The sequence below is a fragment of the Bombina bombina genome, chromosome 4 (genome assembly GCF_027579735.1).
Source record: "Bombina bombina isolate aBomBom1 chromosome 4, aBomBom1.pri, whole genome shotgun sequence".
Classification (NCBI taxonomy): domain Eukaryota; kingdom Metazoa; phylum Chordata; class Amphibia; order Anura; family Bombinatoridae; genus Bombina; species Bombina bombina.
In genome coordinates, this window is record NC_069502.1 from 714,190,351 (window position 1) to 714,207,341 (window position 16,991).

A 16,991-nucleotide genomic window follows, 5' to 3' on the forward strand; every position below is an offset into this window, starting at 1 on the left:
TTCCCCAAGGGCTTTCGTTATCTGTAGTAACTTATAACTGGTCAGGGGTGTGTGTGTTTAAGAGGGGCAACAATGACGTTCTCTTTATTTGCTTATGGGAAAACCGACATGTTTTTCTTCCCATGCAATGTTTCTGTTAGATTCGCGTTACGCCCACGATGGGCGGGGCCTGGTTTTGCACGCTCAGCTGCGCAGTACTCATCCGGATCCTCGATTGGCAGCAGGTCTCTGGGCTCCGGTGTGGCCCAAGTCAGTTTGTGTAAACAAGTTCACAAATAGACTTGGGAGCGCCGCTCACGGAAGTTTCAATGTTTGTCTAGGGGCAGGTAGGCGCCGCAGCAGAGCTGTGGCGAGGTGCAAGTGTCTAGAGTTTTATTACGTTTTATGAATAGCTAAACTGGACAATCGGAGCAGTATTGGAGTCCTGTATGGTGCTCCTTATGTTGCAAAAATATTATTGCTGCAAGCAGAAAAATTATTGCGTTTTATTTTTTAAAGACACAGTAGGCTTCTTTTATTTCAATTAATTTACTATAAGATTTGACCTCCAAGGTTAATTATTGCTAGTCTATTTAACATGGCTGAACTTCAGGAAAGTACCTGTTCTATGTGTTTAGATGCCAATGTGGAACCCCCTATTACTTTTTGTCCCTCGTGTACTGAAAGGGCTTTACAATGTAAAGAACAAATTTTCTTTAATGCAAGTATGTCTAAGGATGCTTCTCAGACTGATGAGAATCAGGGTATGCCGCAACTTTCTCCCCAAGCGTCACAACCTTTAACGCCCACCCAAGTGACGCCATGTTCCTCAACCGGGTCCACTTCATTTACTCTGCAGGATATGGCTGCAGTTATGTCATCCACCCTTACAGAGGTTTTATCTAAGTTGCCAGTGTTACAGGGCAAACGCAGCAGGACAGAAGCCACTTTGGTTCCTGCGACTTCTGATGCTTTGATGGCTATTTCCCATGTACCCTCCCAGGGATCTGATTTGGGGGGTAGGGAACTTCTGTCTGAGAGGGAACTTTCCGACTCGAGGAGTGTGTTACCTCAGACAGACTCGAATGTCATGTCCTTCAGATTTAAGCTTGAACATCTCCGCCTGTTACTTCGGGAGGTTTTAGCAACTCTGGATGATGGACAAATACTTAGCGTTTTCTTCTTACTCTGATGTTTTTCTGGTTCCTAAGAGAATTTCGGAAATTATTATGCGGGAATGGGAAAGACCGGGTATTCCATTCTCACCTTCTCCTAATTTTAAGAAAATGTATCCTATAGCTGACACTGTTTGTGATTCTTGGCAAACAGTCCCTAAGGTGGAGGGAGCTATATCTACCCTGGCTAAGCGTACAACTATTCCTATTGAGGACAGTTGTGCTTTTAAAGATCCTATGGATAAAAAGTTGGAGGGTCTTCTAAAAAAGTTATTTATTCATCAGGGTTTTCTCTTACAACCGACAGCTTGTATTGTACCAGTTACAACTGCGGCTGCCTTTTGGTTTGATGCCTTAGAAGAGTCTCTTAAGACTGAGATATCTTAGATAGAATTAAGGCCCTTAAGCTGGCTAATTCTTTTATTACGGATGCCGCCTTTCAGATCGCCAAGCTGGCGGCTAAGAATGCAGGATTTGCCATTTTAGCGTGTAGAGCTAAACTCTTGGTCTGCTGATGTGTCCTCTAAATCAAAGCTTTTGGCTATTCCTTTCAAAGGAAAGACCCTATTCAGGCCTGACTTAAAAGAAATCATTTCTGACATTACAGGAGGTAAGGGTCATCTCCTACCTCAGGATAAAGCAACTAAACAAAGGGGTAAACAGAACAATTTTCGTTCCTTTCGAAATTTCAAGGGAGTCCCCTCTTCTTCTTCTGCTAAGCAGGAAGGGAATTTTGCACAAGCCAAGTCCATCTGGAGACCCAACCAGGCTTGGAACAAGGGTAAACAACCCAAGAAGCCTGCTGCTGCTCCCAAAACAGCAGGACTGGATCTAGTAGGGGGCAGGCTTACTCTCTTTGTCCAGGCTTGGATAAGAGACGTTCAGGACCCCTGGACACTGGAAATCGTGTCCCAAGGGTATCAACTGGAATTCAAAAATTATCTCCCAAGGGGGAGGGTTCTTCTTTCACAATTGTCTGTAGACCAGATAAAAAGAGAGGCGTTCTTACGTTGTGTAAAAGACCTCTCTACTATGGGAGTAATTTGTCCCGTTCCAATACAGGAACAGGGGCAGGGGTTTTACTCAAATCTTTTCGTGGTTCCCAAAAAAGAGGGAACGTTCCGACCCATTTTAGATCTCAAGAGTCTAAACAAGTTTCTCAGAGTCCCATCCTTCAAGATGGAGACTATTCGGACAATTCTTCCATTGATCCAGGAGGGTCAATATATGACTACCGTGGACTTAAAGGATGCATATCTTCATATTCCTATCCACAAAGATCATCACCAGTTCCGAAGGTTTGCCTTCTTGGACAAACATTTTCAGTTTGTGGCTCTTCCCTTCGGTTGGCCACAGCACCCAGGATCTGCACGAAGGTTCTAGGGTCTCTACTGGCGGTTCTCAGACCGCGGGGCATTGCAGTGGCGCCTTATCTGGACGATATTCTGATCCAGGCGTCGTCTTATCAACTGACAAAGTCTCATACCGACATGGTTCTGTCCTTTCTAAGGACTCACGGGTGGAAGGTGAATCTAGAAAAGAGTTCACTAATTCCACAGACAAGGGTTCCTTTCTTGGGAACTCTAATAGATTCCATATCCATGAAAATTTTCTTGACGGAAGTCAGAAAGTGAAAGATTCCGCATACATGCCGTGCCCTTCAGTCCAATCCTCGGCCATCAGTGGCTCAGTGCATGGAGGTAATTGGATTGATGGTGGCAGCAATGGACATCATTCCGTTTGCTCGTTTTCATCTCAGACCGCTACAACTGAGCATGCTCAGGCAGTGGAATGGAGATTATACAAATTTGTCTCCTCAGATAGATCTGGATCAGGAGACAAGAGACTCTCTTCTTTGGTGGTTGTCGCCGGATCATCTGTCCCAAGGGACGTGCTTCCGCAGACCCTCATGGGTGATAGTGACAACGGACGCCAGTCTACTAGGCTGTGGTGCAGTCTGGAATTCCCTGAAGACTCAGGTGGTGTGGACTCGGTCGAGTGTCTCTACTTCCAATTAATATTCTGGAGTTGAGAGCAATATTCAATGCGCTTCAGGCTTGGCCTCAGTTAGCTTCGGCCAAATTCATCCGTTTTCAGTCGGACAACATCGCAACTGTGGCTTACATCAATCATCAGGGAGGAACAAGGAGTTCCTTAGCGATGACAGAAGTATCCAAGATAATTTGGTGGGCGGAGGCTCACTCTTGTTATCTGTCAGCAATCTACATCCCAGGAGTGGCCAACTGGGAAGCGGATTTTTTGAGCAGACAGACGTTTCATCCGGGGGAATGGGAACTCCATCCAGAGGTCTTTGCCACTCTGATTCTCAGATGGGGCAGACCGGAGCTGGATCTTATGGCATCTCGTCAGAATGCCAAGCTCCCGAGATACGGATCCAGGTCCAGGGATCCTCAGGCCGAACTGATAGATGCCTTGGCAGTGCCTTGGTCATTCAACCTAGCTTATGTGTTTCCACCGTTTGCTCTCCTTCCCCGGGTGATAGCTCAGATCAAACAGGAAAGGGCTTCAGTGATTCTCATCGCTCCTGCGTGGCCTCGCAGGACTTGGTATGCTGATCTGGTGGACATGTCCTTTCTGCCACCGTGAAAGCTTCTGTTGAGGCAGGACCTTCTCATTCAGGGACCCTTCCATCATCCGAATCTGGTTTCTCTGCAGCTGACTGCTTGGAGATTTTATCTAAGCGAGGGTTCTCTGATTCGGTCATTGATACCTTGATTCAGGCACGTAAGCCTGTTACCAGAAAGATTTACCATAAGATATGGCGTAAATATCTTTATTGGTGCAAATCCAAGGGCTACTCATGGAGTAGGGTTAGGATTCCCAGGATCTTATCTTTTCTCCAAGAAGGATTGGAGAAAGGGTTGTCAGCAAGTTCCTTAAAGGGACAGATTTCTGCTTTGTCGATTTTACTATACAAGCGTCTGGCAGATGTTCCAGATTTTCCAGATGTTCAATCTTTTTGTCAGGCTCTGACTAGAATCAAGCCTGTGTTTAGACCAATTGCTCCTCCTTGGAGTTTGAATTTAGTTCTTAATGTTCTTCAAGGGGTTCCGTTTGAACCCATGCATTCCATAGATATTAAGTTGTTATCTTGGAAAGTTTTATTTTTGGTTGCTATTTCTCTGCTCAAAGAGTTTCTGAGCCTTTTAGCTTTACAATGTGATTCTCCTTATCTTATTTTCCATTCTGATAAGGTGGTTTTACATACCAAACCTGGTTTCCTTCCTAAGGTTGTTTCTAATAAGAATATTAATCAGGAAATAGTTGTTCCTTCCTTGTGTCCTAATCCTTCTTCTAAGAAGGAGCGTCTGTTGCATAACTTGGACGTGGTCCGTGCCCTGAAGTTTTACTTGCAGGCGACTAAAGAATTTCATCAATCATCTTCATTATTTGTTGTTTTTTCTGGAAAACGTAGGGGTCAAAAAGCTACGGCTACCTCTCTTTCTTTTTGGCTGAAGAGTATCATCCGTTTTGCATATGAGACTGCTGGACAGCAGCCTCCTGAAAGAATTACGGCTCATTCTACTAGGGCTGTGGCTTCCTCATGGGCATTTAAAAATGATGCTTCTGTTGAACAGATTTGCAAGGCTGCAACTTGGTCGTCTCTTCACACTTTTTCCAAATTTTCCAAATTTGATACTTTTGCTTCGTCCGAGGCTGTTTTTGGGAGAAAAGTTCTTCAAGCAGTGGTGCCTTCCGTTTAGGTTCCTGTCTTGTCCCTCCCTTTCATTCGTGTCCTAAAGCTTTGGTATTTTATCCCATAAGTAAGGATGAAATCCGTGGACTCGTCATATCTTGTAAAAGAAAAGGAAATTTATGCTTACCTGATAAATGTATTTCTTTTACGATATGACGAGTCCATGGCCCACCCTGTCATTTCTAAGACCGGTATTTACTTATTTTTTGTTAAACTTCAGTCACCTCTGCACCTTTGGCTTTTCCTTTCTCTTCCTAACTTCGGTCGAATGACTGGAGTGGGAGGGAAGGGAGGAGCTATATATACAGCTCTGCTGTGGTGCTCTTTGCCTCCTCCTGCTGACCAGGAGGCGTAATCCCATAAGGAAGGATGAAATACGTGGACTCGTCATATCATAAAAGAAATATATTTATCAGGTAAGCATAAATTTCCTTTTATATACAGGGATAGATTTTTTTTTTGTGAGCCAACATTGTCTAAGGCGAATACTGTTTGACTATGTTCAATATATTCCGCATGATTTGTCCTCAAGTGTCCATAAATTTATTTGCCCACTAATACAGTGCCCTGCGTTTCCTCTGTAACTCCACCTGGAGTCACGTTGCAAGACATCGCTTCCCTCGTGTCCTTGACAGTCTCTGTTGCGTTGTCTGCTTTTCCCGTGCTGCAGGGAAAGCGCAAGAGGAAAAGTAAACATTCAGTAAGTGAGGTTACTGATGCTGTTATTGTTATTTTGAATGCCCCCTCCTAGATAAAGAGGAGGATACTTCGATAGCATCTGAAGGCAAAATCTGACAGTGTAATTCCTCCTCCTGATTCTGAAGTTGTATCCTTCAGGTTTCAGCTAGAACTCCTCCGTCTGTTACTTAAGGAGGTTTTAGCTACACTGGATGACAGCGTCAACATGGTTGCTGTCAATCCTAAAAGTTCCAGTAGGCTACATAAGTATTTTGATGTACCTTCCAGGGTGGAAGTTTTTCCTGTTCCAGGTCGAGATACTGAGATTATTGCTGTGGAATGGGAGAGACGGGGTATCCCCTTTTTCTCCATCACCTGTAGTTAAAGGGTTTCCTATAACAGGTTCTATCAAGGAATCTTGTCAGACAATATCCAAAGTGGAAGGGACAATTTCCACGCTGTCCAGGAGGACTACTATTCCCATAGAGGATAGTTACTTCTTTAATGATCCTAGGGATAAGAAGTTACAGGATATGTACACAAGGGTTTACAATGACAACCCGCGGTCTGTATAGCTACTGTCTCTACTGCAGTAGCATACTGTTGATGTCTTTTCTGAATCTATTTTAAACAGCTCTTAAGTTGGCCAACTCCTTTACTACGGATGCTTCCCTTCAAGTTATTAAGCTGGAAGCTAAAATTTTGTTTTTGTTGGACTGGACCGCAGATCTTGGTTTGCAGTTGTATCATCTAAGTCTAAACTTTTGGCGATTCCTTACAAAGGAAAGAATTTGTTTGGGCCAGGGTTGACAGAGATAATTGCTGACATCACGGGAGGAAAGGGACGTTTCCTCCTTCAGGATAAGATAAATAATCAATAGGGATGTCAGAGTTATTTTCGTTCTATTCGAAATTTCAATGGAAATCCTTTCATTTCCTCCTCCAAGCAGGAGCAGTCCAAGTCTTCCTGGAGGCCCAATAGGTCTTGGAACATGGGAAAACAATCAAAAAAGCCTGCTATTGGCATCAAAAGCAGCATGAGGGGTCTGTCCCTGATCCGGGACCAGATCTTGTGGGGGGCAGATTTTCATTTTTCGTTCAGGCTTCGGTACGAGATGATCAGGATCCCTGGGTGGTGTAGTGTCCCAGGGATACAGTAGATCTTTCCTCCCAGGGGCAGTTTTCTGCTTTCAAGATTATCTGTAGACCAGACACAGAAAGAGGCATTCTTACACTGTGTTCGGGACCTCTCCCACCTGGGAGTGATGGTTACTGTTACAATGCAGGAACGAGGTCTGGGGTTCTATCCCAATGTATTTGTGGTTCCCGAAAGAGGGAACCTTCAGTCTGATTTTAGATCTCAAGAGTCTAAACAAATTCCTCAGAGTGCCATCCTTCTAGATGGAAACTATTCATTCCATTCTTCCTTTGGTCCAGGGGATCAATTTATGACATTAGTGGATTTAAAGGACACATACATGCCTGTTCCCCTACACAGGGACCATCACAAGTTTCTAAGGTTTGCTTTTCTAGTCAAACACTATCAGTTTGTGGCTCTTCCATTTGGTCTTACCACAGTTACCAGAATTTCCCCAAAGGTCCTGGGATCCCTGCTAGCGGTGCTCCGATTGCGGGGCATTGCAGTGGCACCTTATCTGAACTACATTCTAGTTCTGGTGTCTTCCTTTCAACAAGCAAGATCTCACACGGAAATGTTGTTATCCTTCCTGCTGTCTCACGGATGGAAGGTGAATTTGGAAGAGAGTTCCTTAGTTCCAAATACAAAGGTGTTTTCTTGGGAACCATAATAGTCTCCTTATCAATGAAGATTTTTCTGACAGAGTCAGGAAATCAAAGATTTTTCGATTCTTGCCTAGCACTTCAGTCCTCTCCTCGGCTATTAGTGGCTCAGTGTATGGAAGTAGTCGGACTGATGGCGCAGGCTGTGAAACAGAGATTATGCAGATCTGTCTCCGGGATTACTGCTGGAGCATGAGGCAAGGGATTCTCTATTTTTTGTGGTTGTCTCTGGATCATTTTTTCCAGGGATCCTGCTTTCGCAGAACCTCTTGGGTGATTGCGACAACAGATGCCAGCCTTCTGGGAGGCTCTTTAAAGGCTCAGAGATCAGAGACTCAGTCGGAGTGTGTTCTTCCCATAATTACTCTGGAACTGAGAGCAATCTTCAATGCTCTCCTGGCCTGGTCTCAGTTAACTTCGGCCCGGTTCTTCAGGTTCCAGTTGGACAATTTAGCCTCATTGGTTTTCATCAACCATCAGGGAGGAGCTAGGAGTTCCTTGGACATGATAGAGGTAACCAAGATCATTCAGTGGGTAGAGACCCACAATTGTTGTGGTGGCCTTCCTGTGCAGGCAGACCCTTCAACCGGGGGAGTGGGAGCTCCATCCGGAAGAGTTTCCAGCCTGATTCTCAAATGGGGTCACCCGGAGTTGGATCTCATGGCATCTCGTCAAAATGCTCCTGAGGTACGGTACTGAGCGTCGCTCTAGTGGTACCTTGGATTTTCAGTCTCACATACCTATTGTCTCCGTTCGCATTTTTTCCTCGAGTCATTGCTCGAATCAAGCAGGAGAGTTCGGACTAGGTCAATGAGACCTTGAGTCACGTAAGCCTGTAACTATAAAGATATCTATATCAGTGGGAATCCAAGGGCTTCTCTTGGATTAGATTTGGGATTCCTAGAATTCAGTTTTTTCTCCAAGAAGGTTTGGAGAAGGGTTTATTGGCAAGTTCCCTAAAGGGTCAAATATCTGCCTTCTCTATTTTGGTACTTAAGCGTCTGGGGATATCCCAGACGTGCAATCTTTTTGTCAGACCTTGGTCAGGCTCAGACCTGTGTTCAAACCAGTTATTTTAGTTCTTAAGGTTCATTAAGGGGCTCCGTTAGAGCCTAGGCATTCCTTAGATATTGAGTTGTTATATTGGGAAGTTTGTCTCTTGTTGCTATTTTTCTGCTCGTAGAGTGTCAGAGCTCTTGGCATTACAGTTTGAGTTCACTTACCTTATTTTTCATCAGGTAAGGTGGCTTTATTACTAAATTAGGGTTTCTCCCTAAAGTAGTTGCAGAGCGGAACATTAATCAGGTGATTGTGTCCTAATCCTTCTTCTCAGGAGGAACAGCTTCTACACATTCTGGACGGGGTAAGTGCACTACAAGTCTATTTACAGGCGACTAAGGATTTTCGTCAGTCTTCTGTTTAACGTAAGGATCAGAAGGCTACGGCTGCTCCTCTTTCTTTGTGGCTGTAGAGTATCATTTGCTTTGCCTATGAATCTGCTGGACAGCAGCCTACTGAGGGAGTAACAGCTCTTTCTACGAGGGTTGTTTCCTCTTCCCAGGCACTCAAAGATGAAGCTTCTATGGAACAGATTTTCAAGGCTGCAATTGGGTCCTCTCTTCACACTTTTTCAATGCGAGAAAGGTTCTTCAAGCAGTGGTGCCTTCCGTTTCGGTTTCCTGTCTTGTCCCTCCCTTATCATCTGTGTACTCTAGCTTGGGTATTGATTCCCAACAGTAATTATGATGATCCGTGGACTCATCGTGTCATTAGAAAGAAAACAAAATTTATGCTTGCCTGATCAATTTCTTTCTTTCTTGACACGATGAGTCCACGGCCCGCCCTGTTATTTAGACAGGTTGTTAGTATTTTATAAACTTCAGAAACCTCTGCACCTTGTTGCTTCCTTTCTCTTTTTTACTTCGGTCGAATGACTGGGGTGGGAGGGAAGGGAGGTGATATTTAACAGCTTTGCTGTGGTGCTCTTTGCCGCCTCCTGCTGGACAGGAGTGATATTCCCAACAGTAATTATGATGATCCGTGGACTCATCATGTCAAGAAAGAAACAAATTTATCAGGTAAGCATAAATTTTGTTTTACAGACAAATATACACATAAAAACATATGTACACACACACACACACACACCCACCCATATTTTTGTGCATTGGAGCCCTTTGCAGTGAAGTAGCTCAAAACATTTAAAATTGTATTAATGCAATGTTCCTATTTAATAGTGTTTGTTTATTTACTGTACATATTTCACATTCCAATCAAAGGGGAATATGTTCTTAGTATGTTTAAATAGATATTCATATATACATATATATACATACTTGTGTGTATTGGTTAAACGCGGTTGGGTTTGCACACGAGTATGGTTGTTCCCCCCCCCCCCCCCCATAAAGTGCTCTGTTTAAGTCTGGGGGAATATGGTAACGCAGATATTCTAAGTTCCACTTTTTGCCCGCGTTGGGTTAGCTCTCATGCTCAAACTTTTTACTTTCAACTTGTAATACGTGTGCTATCTAACACATGCAAAAAGCTTACATCTAGCTAAGTTAATGCGTAAATGGGAGTGATAATTTGTGCTCCACTCGTAATCTAGCCCTTAGTGTGAAAATATTAATGATAGCTCATGCAAATATGTATCTGAATAGTCCATATTTTTTTGAATTTTAAATTATGCTATTAAAGGTTTGCTGTATGCATTTGTAAACATTCTTATTTTTCTTTTTACCTTTGCAACTTTTTTTTGTTCTATGAGCAGTGGGTGCCTGCTTATCACATATGAGCTGCTGTCTTTGAAGAAAGCCATTACGATTGACACACGAGCAGTAGAGCAGGAAAAGCGACGTTCGTATATTTATGTCCATACAACTCCTGTGGAGCAAAGTGAGTTTCAAGGTAAGACTGATTTATATACCTAAACCCAGCTGGTGCCAGTGTGTGTTTATAACAATGTATTAATAATCATGCAGCATCAGAAATGCTACTGCTGCCAGTATTATAGGAGGCATTCAGCATTTTATTTTTCTAATATATAATATTCCAAAAAATAAAATTTGTAGTTATCAGCTTTCCATTATGGATTCACAATAAAATGTATTTTATTGAATTGACTGCATGAAATAATATAGAACTTGGAGAGAGTACCATTGCAGTTTTAGTGAATATAGGGGAGTGGTAGCTTCTAAAGTTAGTCAAGCACAGATAAGTTGTATTTGCTATGTGTAAACATAGGTTAAGCAGAAACACAGACTGAACATTCTCACATCTACTTTTAAACTGGACATTCTAGTGCAAATATTGCATGATCTACTTAATTGTTCAACTTTGCAGCTGCAGCTCTTGTGGCTCCAAACAGGACTTTTACCATGTGTTTAGCCCCTCTGCCGATTGGAGCATTGAAAGTGTAAAAACTGTAGGGTTCTACTGAGTAAAAATACTTCACAATAATCTGTTACTCTGCATGACCTGATACATATGTTTATTTTACCCTCTTGGGAATTGGAGGTATATATGACCTCTGTTTTAGGTAGTAACCTTTCCCTTCAAAGAGACACAACACTAAGTACATTTCATGCACCCCCCTCTAACCATGGGTGCTGCCATTATGGAACCTAGGTTACACTGCAGGTATCTTCTCCTGTTAATACAGAGAATTGAGAACCTGTTCCTAAGCTAGATGCATCTATTTCAATTCTGGCCAGGTGTACCAGTATTCCTTTAAAGGATAGTTCCTCTTTTAAAAAAACTTGAAGGTTTTCATAGACAATCCTTTCAGCTTGCAGGTTTTATATTTAGACCTGCAGTCAGTGTTGCCATCTTCTCCAGAATCATCTATGTTCAGAAATTTGCATGCATGGCTTTGCCATTGATTTTTGGTATTTAGAAGGCCACTAATTGCAGTTGGGCACTATATTTCTGAAATTCCCAGCAGTGAAGAAGTTATTCAGTTAGCTATTAAGGGTAATATTGTCTGTAGCATAGGGATTACATAGCATAATAGAGGCCCACCAGGCTAGCATTCACAGGGAAAGAGTGTCTATGTGATCCCATGCCCATCAGTCGGGTGCCTCCATTACATGAATTGAACTTACACATGGTGTATCATTTTATTTTTATAATGTTTTCTTCCCCCCTAAGTTTTATTTTTGGTGATAAAAGGTTTAAATATAAAGTGCTAAAATACCTCTAAGTAAATACCCTGTGGAGTCTAAATTTTCTTCCTAATGGGAAAGAGTCCACAGCCACATTCATTACTTAGGGGAAATAAGAACCTGGCCACCAGGAGGAGGCAAACACCCACCAGCCAAAGGCTTAAATACTCCTCCCACTTCCCCTATCCCCCGTCATTCTTTGCCTTTCGTCCCAGGAGGTTGGCAGAGAAGTGTCAGAAGTTTTTTATTATACTTTAATATACTTTAATTTATTTTTATTTTTTATTTTGTCTCTTATGGAGGGTGCTACCTTTTGACACGAGACTGGAGTTTTAAGTAGTCCTGTCAGCCTCTTGTGGAGGGCCTGGGTGAAAGTGAGAGTCCGGAGATGCAGTGGGAGCTTCCCCTGCGACACCATCCAGACTCGTATTCACAGCTCCTTTTTAGCACTTGGCGTTGCCGAACTTCGTTTTGCTACCTGCTGTCCTCTCTCAAGTCCATGGCGGAGGCGATGCTACTATTCGTCACACTTGAAGGGCCGTGTTCCTGTTCCACGCCGTGGATTCCGGTAAGATCATTGTTATGACAGTTCAGTATGGGTCTCATTGAGGCACCTTCTACTTCGATCTAGGAATCAAGGGATTATCTCCCTTTTCAGGGGGATTAGTGAACTGGATAGGGTTTGTTTATCATGTTTCTTATGTGATCATCCTGCTTGTGTACGGGAATTTGGGCTCTGAGGCTGAGACATGTATCGTTTTACTAGGCTTGACCTTGGGCTACTATTATTTTCAGACTTGTTAGTTTGTTATGGGGCCTAGTTTTGCCGCCTTTGGGTGGCGTGCTTTTTGGATTTCGCGGGGCATCTGGTAACCGTGCGTGTTTACGCTTGGGTGGGTCTTCTTCCCCTTCCGCATTCCTGACCGAGTGGCGACAGAGGAAAGAGTCTGCTCCGCTGAGGCCTGGTCATAGGAGGTGGTGAATGCCCCAGCCATTGTAGGTGTCAGGTGCCAGTTTTTTTCCAAATTGCATTTTTATTTTAAGTCTTAACCATGTCGAGACTATTTTAATATCTGATTCTGAATCATCCTCGGATGAGGACTGTAATTTGGTCCTGTTATCGCAAGTCTGCCAATCTTGTTTCTCGTGCCCGCATGGTTTGACGGGTCCCTCGGGCTCGGGGGACCCTGGACCTTCTGAGCCACCGGCTCCTGGGGGCTCTGTTCCTCAGGAGGTGCCTTTCCAATCGCACACTCCTTTTACCTTTGCGGGTGTCTCCTCTGCACAGGGTGGATGTGCCTGCCTGCCTATCCCGGGTGTTCAGACCGTGAATGGCATTTTGTTTTCTACTGTTAGCTGGTAAGGGTTCTTTCCCTTGGTGACTGGTTTTTAATAGGAGTGCCATTTGTCCCTGCTGTTTAGCTTTTGGGACGCTTTCCGGTTCTTGAGATCTGTTTGTTCTCTTCGGGTTTTTCTCTTGTATTCTGCTGAGGTTCCTGTCATTGGGACATGGGTTAGAGTACGCCTGTCAAACGGAATTGGGTTGTCTTCTTGATGACCTGGGGGTTTCCTCCTTCTGTTAGGCTTGTGTTCCCTCCGGTTATGGCATTTCAAGATGCTTTTTGACTTGTGGTCATTGTCTAGTTTGAACGACCCGTAGACTCTTTATGAGTCTGGCACAATTTTGAAGGGATAAGTGGCATAGTAGTTAGCTCTATCGCTCCTGCAGTAGAAGGTTGTGGGTTTGAATACAGGCGTAAAGATCCTGCCTTCTGATCTGAAGTATCCTGGTGTCCGCTATCCTTCCAAAGCGGTAATGGTTTCTAAGGGGACGTTTAGAGGTGGTTGGTTTCACTATCTTTGCCTTTGGGAGCTTTTATGCTCGGTTTGTGTGGTTCACCTTTTTCAGGTGCTGTCACTAGGGTTCATAGGTCATTATATCGCCCCCTTCTAGGGTTTAGGACCAGGTTGACTTCTGTCTTGCGGTTTTCATCGCAGTGTCTCCTCTGCGGAGATAGTCAGTCAGATCAGACTCGGGGAGTTTTACTTTGGGTCCTCCCTATTAGATCCAGTGGGAATCTGGAAGTGGATCTAGGGCTCTGGCAGTCTGGTTCCTCCTATCTTTTTTGTCCCTGTGTTTCCTTGAAACTTAGGGTTGAGATTAGGATGCGCTCCTTTGTCTCTCATTTATGGAGAGTTTGGAAGTTTCCGGTTAAATACCCGGTTGTGAAGCTTGAGATTTTGTCTCCATGAGTACAGCCCTGCTGTTCACCTTATGTCCTGGTCTCGTTCTTGACCTGTAGGGTCAATGATTAGCGTGTTGGTCTTTTTCCCCGCTTCTGTATTTTAGTCGCCTGACTGACTGGCTAAGGGGGCTCGAGAGATTGTCTCTCAGAGGTTGGGATCTTTTCACCCATTTCTAGGTGGTTTATCTCAGGGTTCTAGTCGTCTTTTTTTCTTAAGTGACTGATTATTCCCCCCCTTTTTCTTGAGTGGAGGTGTGTGCCGGTTGCTGTTCGTTGTGGCCTTTTGGCTTGTCTGGCTACCGGTCAATTGGATGGGTTGTTTTTTAATCACTGCACTAACCCTAGCTAAGTTTATAGGCTGTGTGAACAGTGATGCTTTGGTGTACAGTGAGTCTGCTGAAGAGCAGACTTGAAGAGTTTTGCAGTTTAAACCGGTTACTGTTATCTGCTCCTCGGCTGCTAGTTAACTTGGCTGCTAGTTAGCTGTTTTTGCTACTAGTTGGGAATCCTCTTGGGGAGTTGGATCCTTGGGTTCCTTCTGTTGCCAGGGATTTAATTGGAGATGACGTTCTGCTGCTCTGTGGCCTGAAGGGGCTGTGCTGTTTTGGTTGCACAGGAGCAAGGTGCGATATTTCTTTTTCCATCTCTGGAATTGGTCCTTGCTAGTACGGCACCCTCAGTCTCCTGTGGTCTGGGTTGCGGGACTGAGTTTTGTTTTCTACTTTTAGCTGGTAAGGGTTTTTTCCCTTGGTGACTGGTTTTTAATAGGAGTGCCATTTGTCCCTGCTGTTTAGCTGTTGGGACGCTTTCCGGTTCTTGAGATCTGTTTGTTCTCTTCGGGTTTTTCTCTTGTATTCTGCTGAGGTTCCTGTCATTGGGACATGGGTTAGAGTACGCCTGTAAAACGGAGTTGGGTTGTCTTCTTGACGACCTGGGGGTTTCCTCCTTCTGTTAGGCTTGTGTTCCCTTCTGGAATGGTTTGTCGGGTCCCCTAGTTGGTTGAGGGGCTGCGGCTGGGCTGTTGCCTTGAGAGATAGTATCCTTGGGGTCTGTGATCTCGGTTACATCTATTCGTGGTGACCATTCAGGTTCTATGACCTGTTGGTAGATTTGCGTTTTTGGAGCTGCCTTTTTTCCCCCCAAGGGGTTCTTGTTCCCTTTTTTCGGACGAAACAGGGTTTTTTGTTTTGTGAATGTGTCTTTTGGAGTGGTGCCTTCATGTGGCCGCCTCTTACCATCCCATTTTGGCATTTTGTGTATTCTTTGGCTTGGGTATAAATCTCCCATAAGTAATGAATGCGGCTGTGGACTCTTTCCCATTAGGAAGAAAATCATAAATTATGCTTACCTGATAATTTCCTTTTCTTCCGTGGGAAAGAGTCCACAGCCCCCCGCCTGTTTTTGAGGCGTTGTGGTTTTCATCTTCTGGCACTCTTTCATCTTGATGCTTCTTCCACTGTGGGAGGAGTGGGAGGAGTATTTAAGCTTTTGGGGTATGGTTTTGGATCCAATGTTTTCACTTCATGGGAAATCCTTGATCAACCCTCTGTAATTGGTCGCAGGAACGTGTCTTCTGCCTCCCTTTACAGATCTACATTATACTCATAATACATTACCTCTGCTGGTATGCTTCAGTACTGGATTGGCTTTCTGCTACCGGCTTGATAGTGGACAAGTGTCATTGGGTAAGTATGTTTTTTTTTTTTAATAGACACATATTGCTAAGTTATGGGCACTTTTACAATGTTTAAAAGTTAATACATGTATGTAGGGATGCACCGAAATGAAAATTCTGGACCGAAACCGATACCGAAAATTCAGGATGATCCTGGCCGAAAACCGAAACCGAAATTGTTTTTTTCTTTTTTAACTATAGTGTGTGTGTGTAGCTGAGAGAGCTTGTAGGCGGGAAAGCTCCAATAAATGGACATGGTCACTTGTACAGTAGGGCGTTATCTGCAGTGAAACTGGAGCTCTATAAGGTAGAGCGTGGTTATAGCCAGACAACAATACGAGGTGGACATGTGTTTTGTTTTTGGGTGTAGTTATCCGTGCGATGAGCGTGGCTGCACCTGATCGTCTCTCATCGTATCTCTGCCTAGTTCCTGGTTCGGGTCTCACACTGACCCGTCAGATTGTCAGATGTCCGGAGCCCCAAATGGAGTCTGCCTGTCACCTATCACCAGGACCACTGGACTTAGCTACAACCTTAGGTGGAAGGTGGTTATAGAAAGTTACTGTGCTTTTTTGTTTACACTGGTGGGTGCTAATTTGTACCAACTGTGTGCGAGCTTGGGGCTTATGCTTATAAAGTGTGCACGCATATTTGCCTCAGGCAAATAGAATGTCTACGCACAAGAGGCTGATGTATGAGCACTGTATATAAGGCTTAAAGATATTCACTGTGTGTGCTTAGTGCTGTGTCTGATAATATCAAGTGTTTATAAACATTTTACTTATCCTCCTTTGATATTTGTATTCACTATTCAGAACTTTGGTTTCCGTCTCTGCTGGTTTCAAATATCATCATGTAATGGTACTTATGTGTGTGCTCTGTGTACCATGCCATTGCTGTGCTGCTCACCTTATGCTAAGGATAGACATGTAACTCAATAGAACAGGGTTTGGGCTGTACATTTTTAGCCATTTTGGTCCTCTTTGGGCCGAAATTGGAATTGCACATTTTCGGCGGCCCAAATTTTGGTGCATCGCTAGTATTATTCTTTATTTAGTTCTGTGTAACAGAATCAGATTTAACCATTTTTGTTTTGTTACCAATTATCAAAATAAAGTATAGTCCTAGAAAACTATTATTATATGCAAAACAGTAAGTCAAGTAATGAACTCAAACAGCAGCTCTAGGCTGGCATCAAATTTAAAATATGCTACACAATAATTTTGCCGAAAATAAAAGGCAAAAAAACCCGAAAACCGAAATAACAAAAAATGCTATTTTCGGCCGAAACTTTCTGCGGCCGAAATTTCGGTGCATCCCTACATGTATGTATATACGGTCCTGGGGCAGAACTCACTATTCACCATGCTTTGAATGCAAAACTAATTGCGCGCTTTGTTATTTGTGCATCAGGTTCTGGCGTCGTATTACTCTCGTTGGGTTAAGGCAAGTTATTGTACAATGCCGTCGGGTTGCACGTCGGCACGCTACTGTACGCTTGTCGGGTTATCATGCGTCTGTTTTTTTTGGCATGCTTTCTACCATTTAAACAATAAG

General features: G+C 43.7%; 1 protein-coding gene across 2 annotated transcripts in view; it reads left to right on the forward strand.

Annotated features, from left to right (window-relative positions):
* SERAC1 (serine active site containing 1) overlaps positions 1-16,991 on the forward strand; it is a 381,209-nt gene that overhangs the window by 147,614 nt on the left and 216,604 nt on the right. For both annotated transcript variants that reach the window (XM_053710914.1, XM_053710915.1), the window contains one exon: positions 10,121-10,257. In XM_053710914.1, coding sequence (XP_053566889.1) covers positions 10,121-10,257 — 137 coding nt within the window. The remainder of the gene's footprint in view (positions 1-10,120; positions 10,258-16,991) is intronic.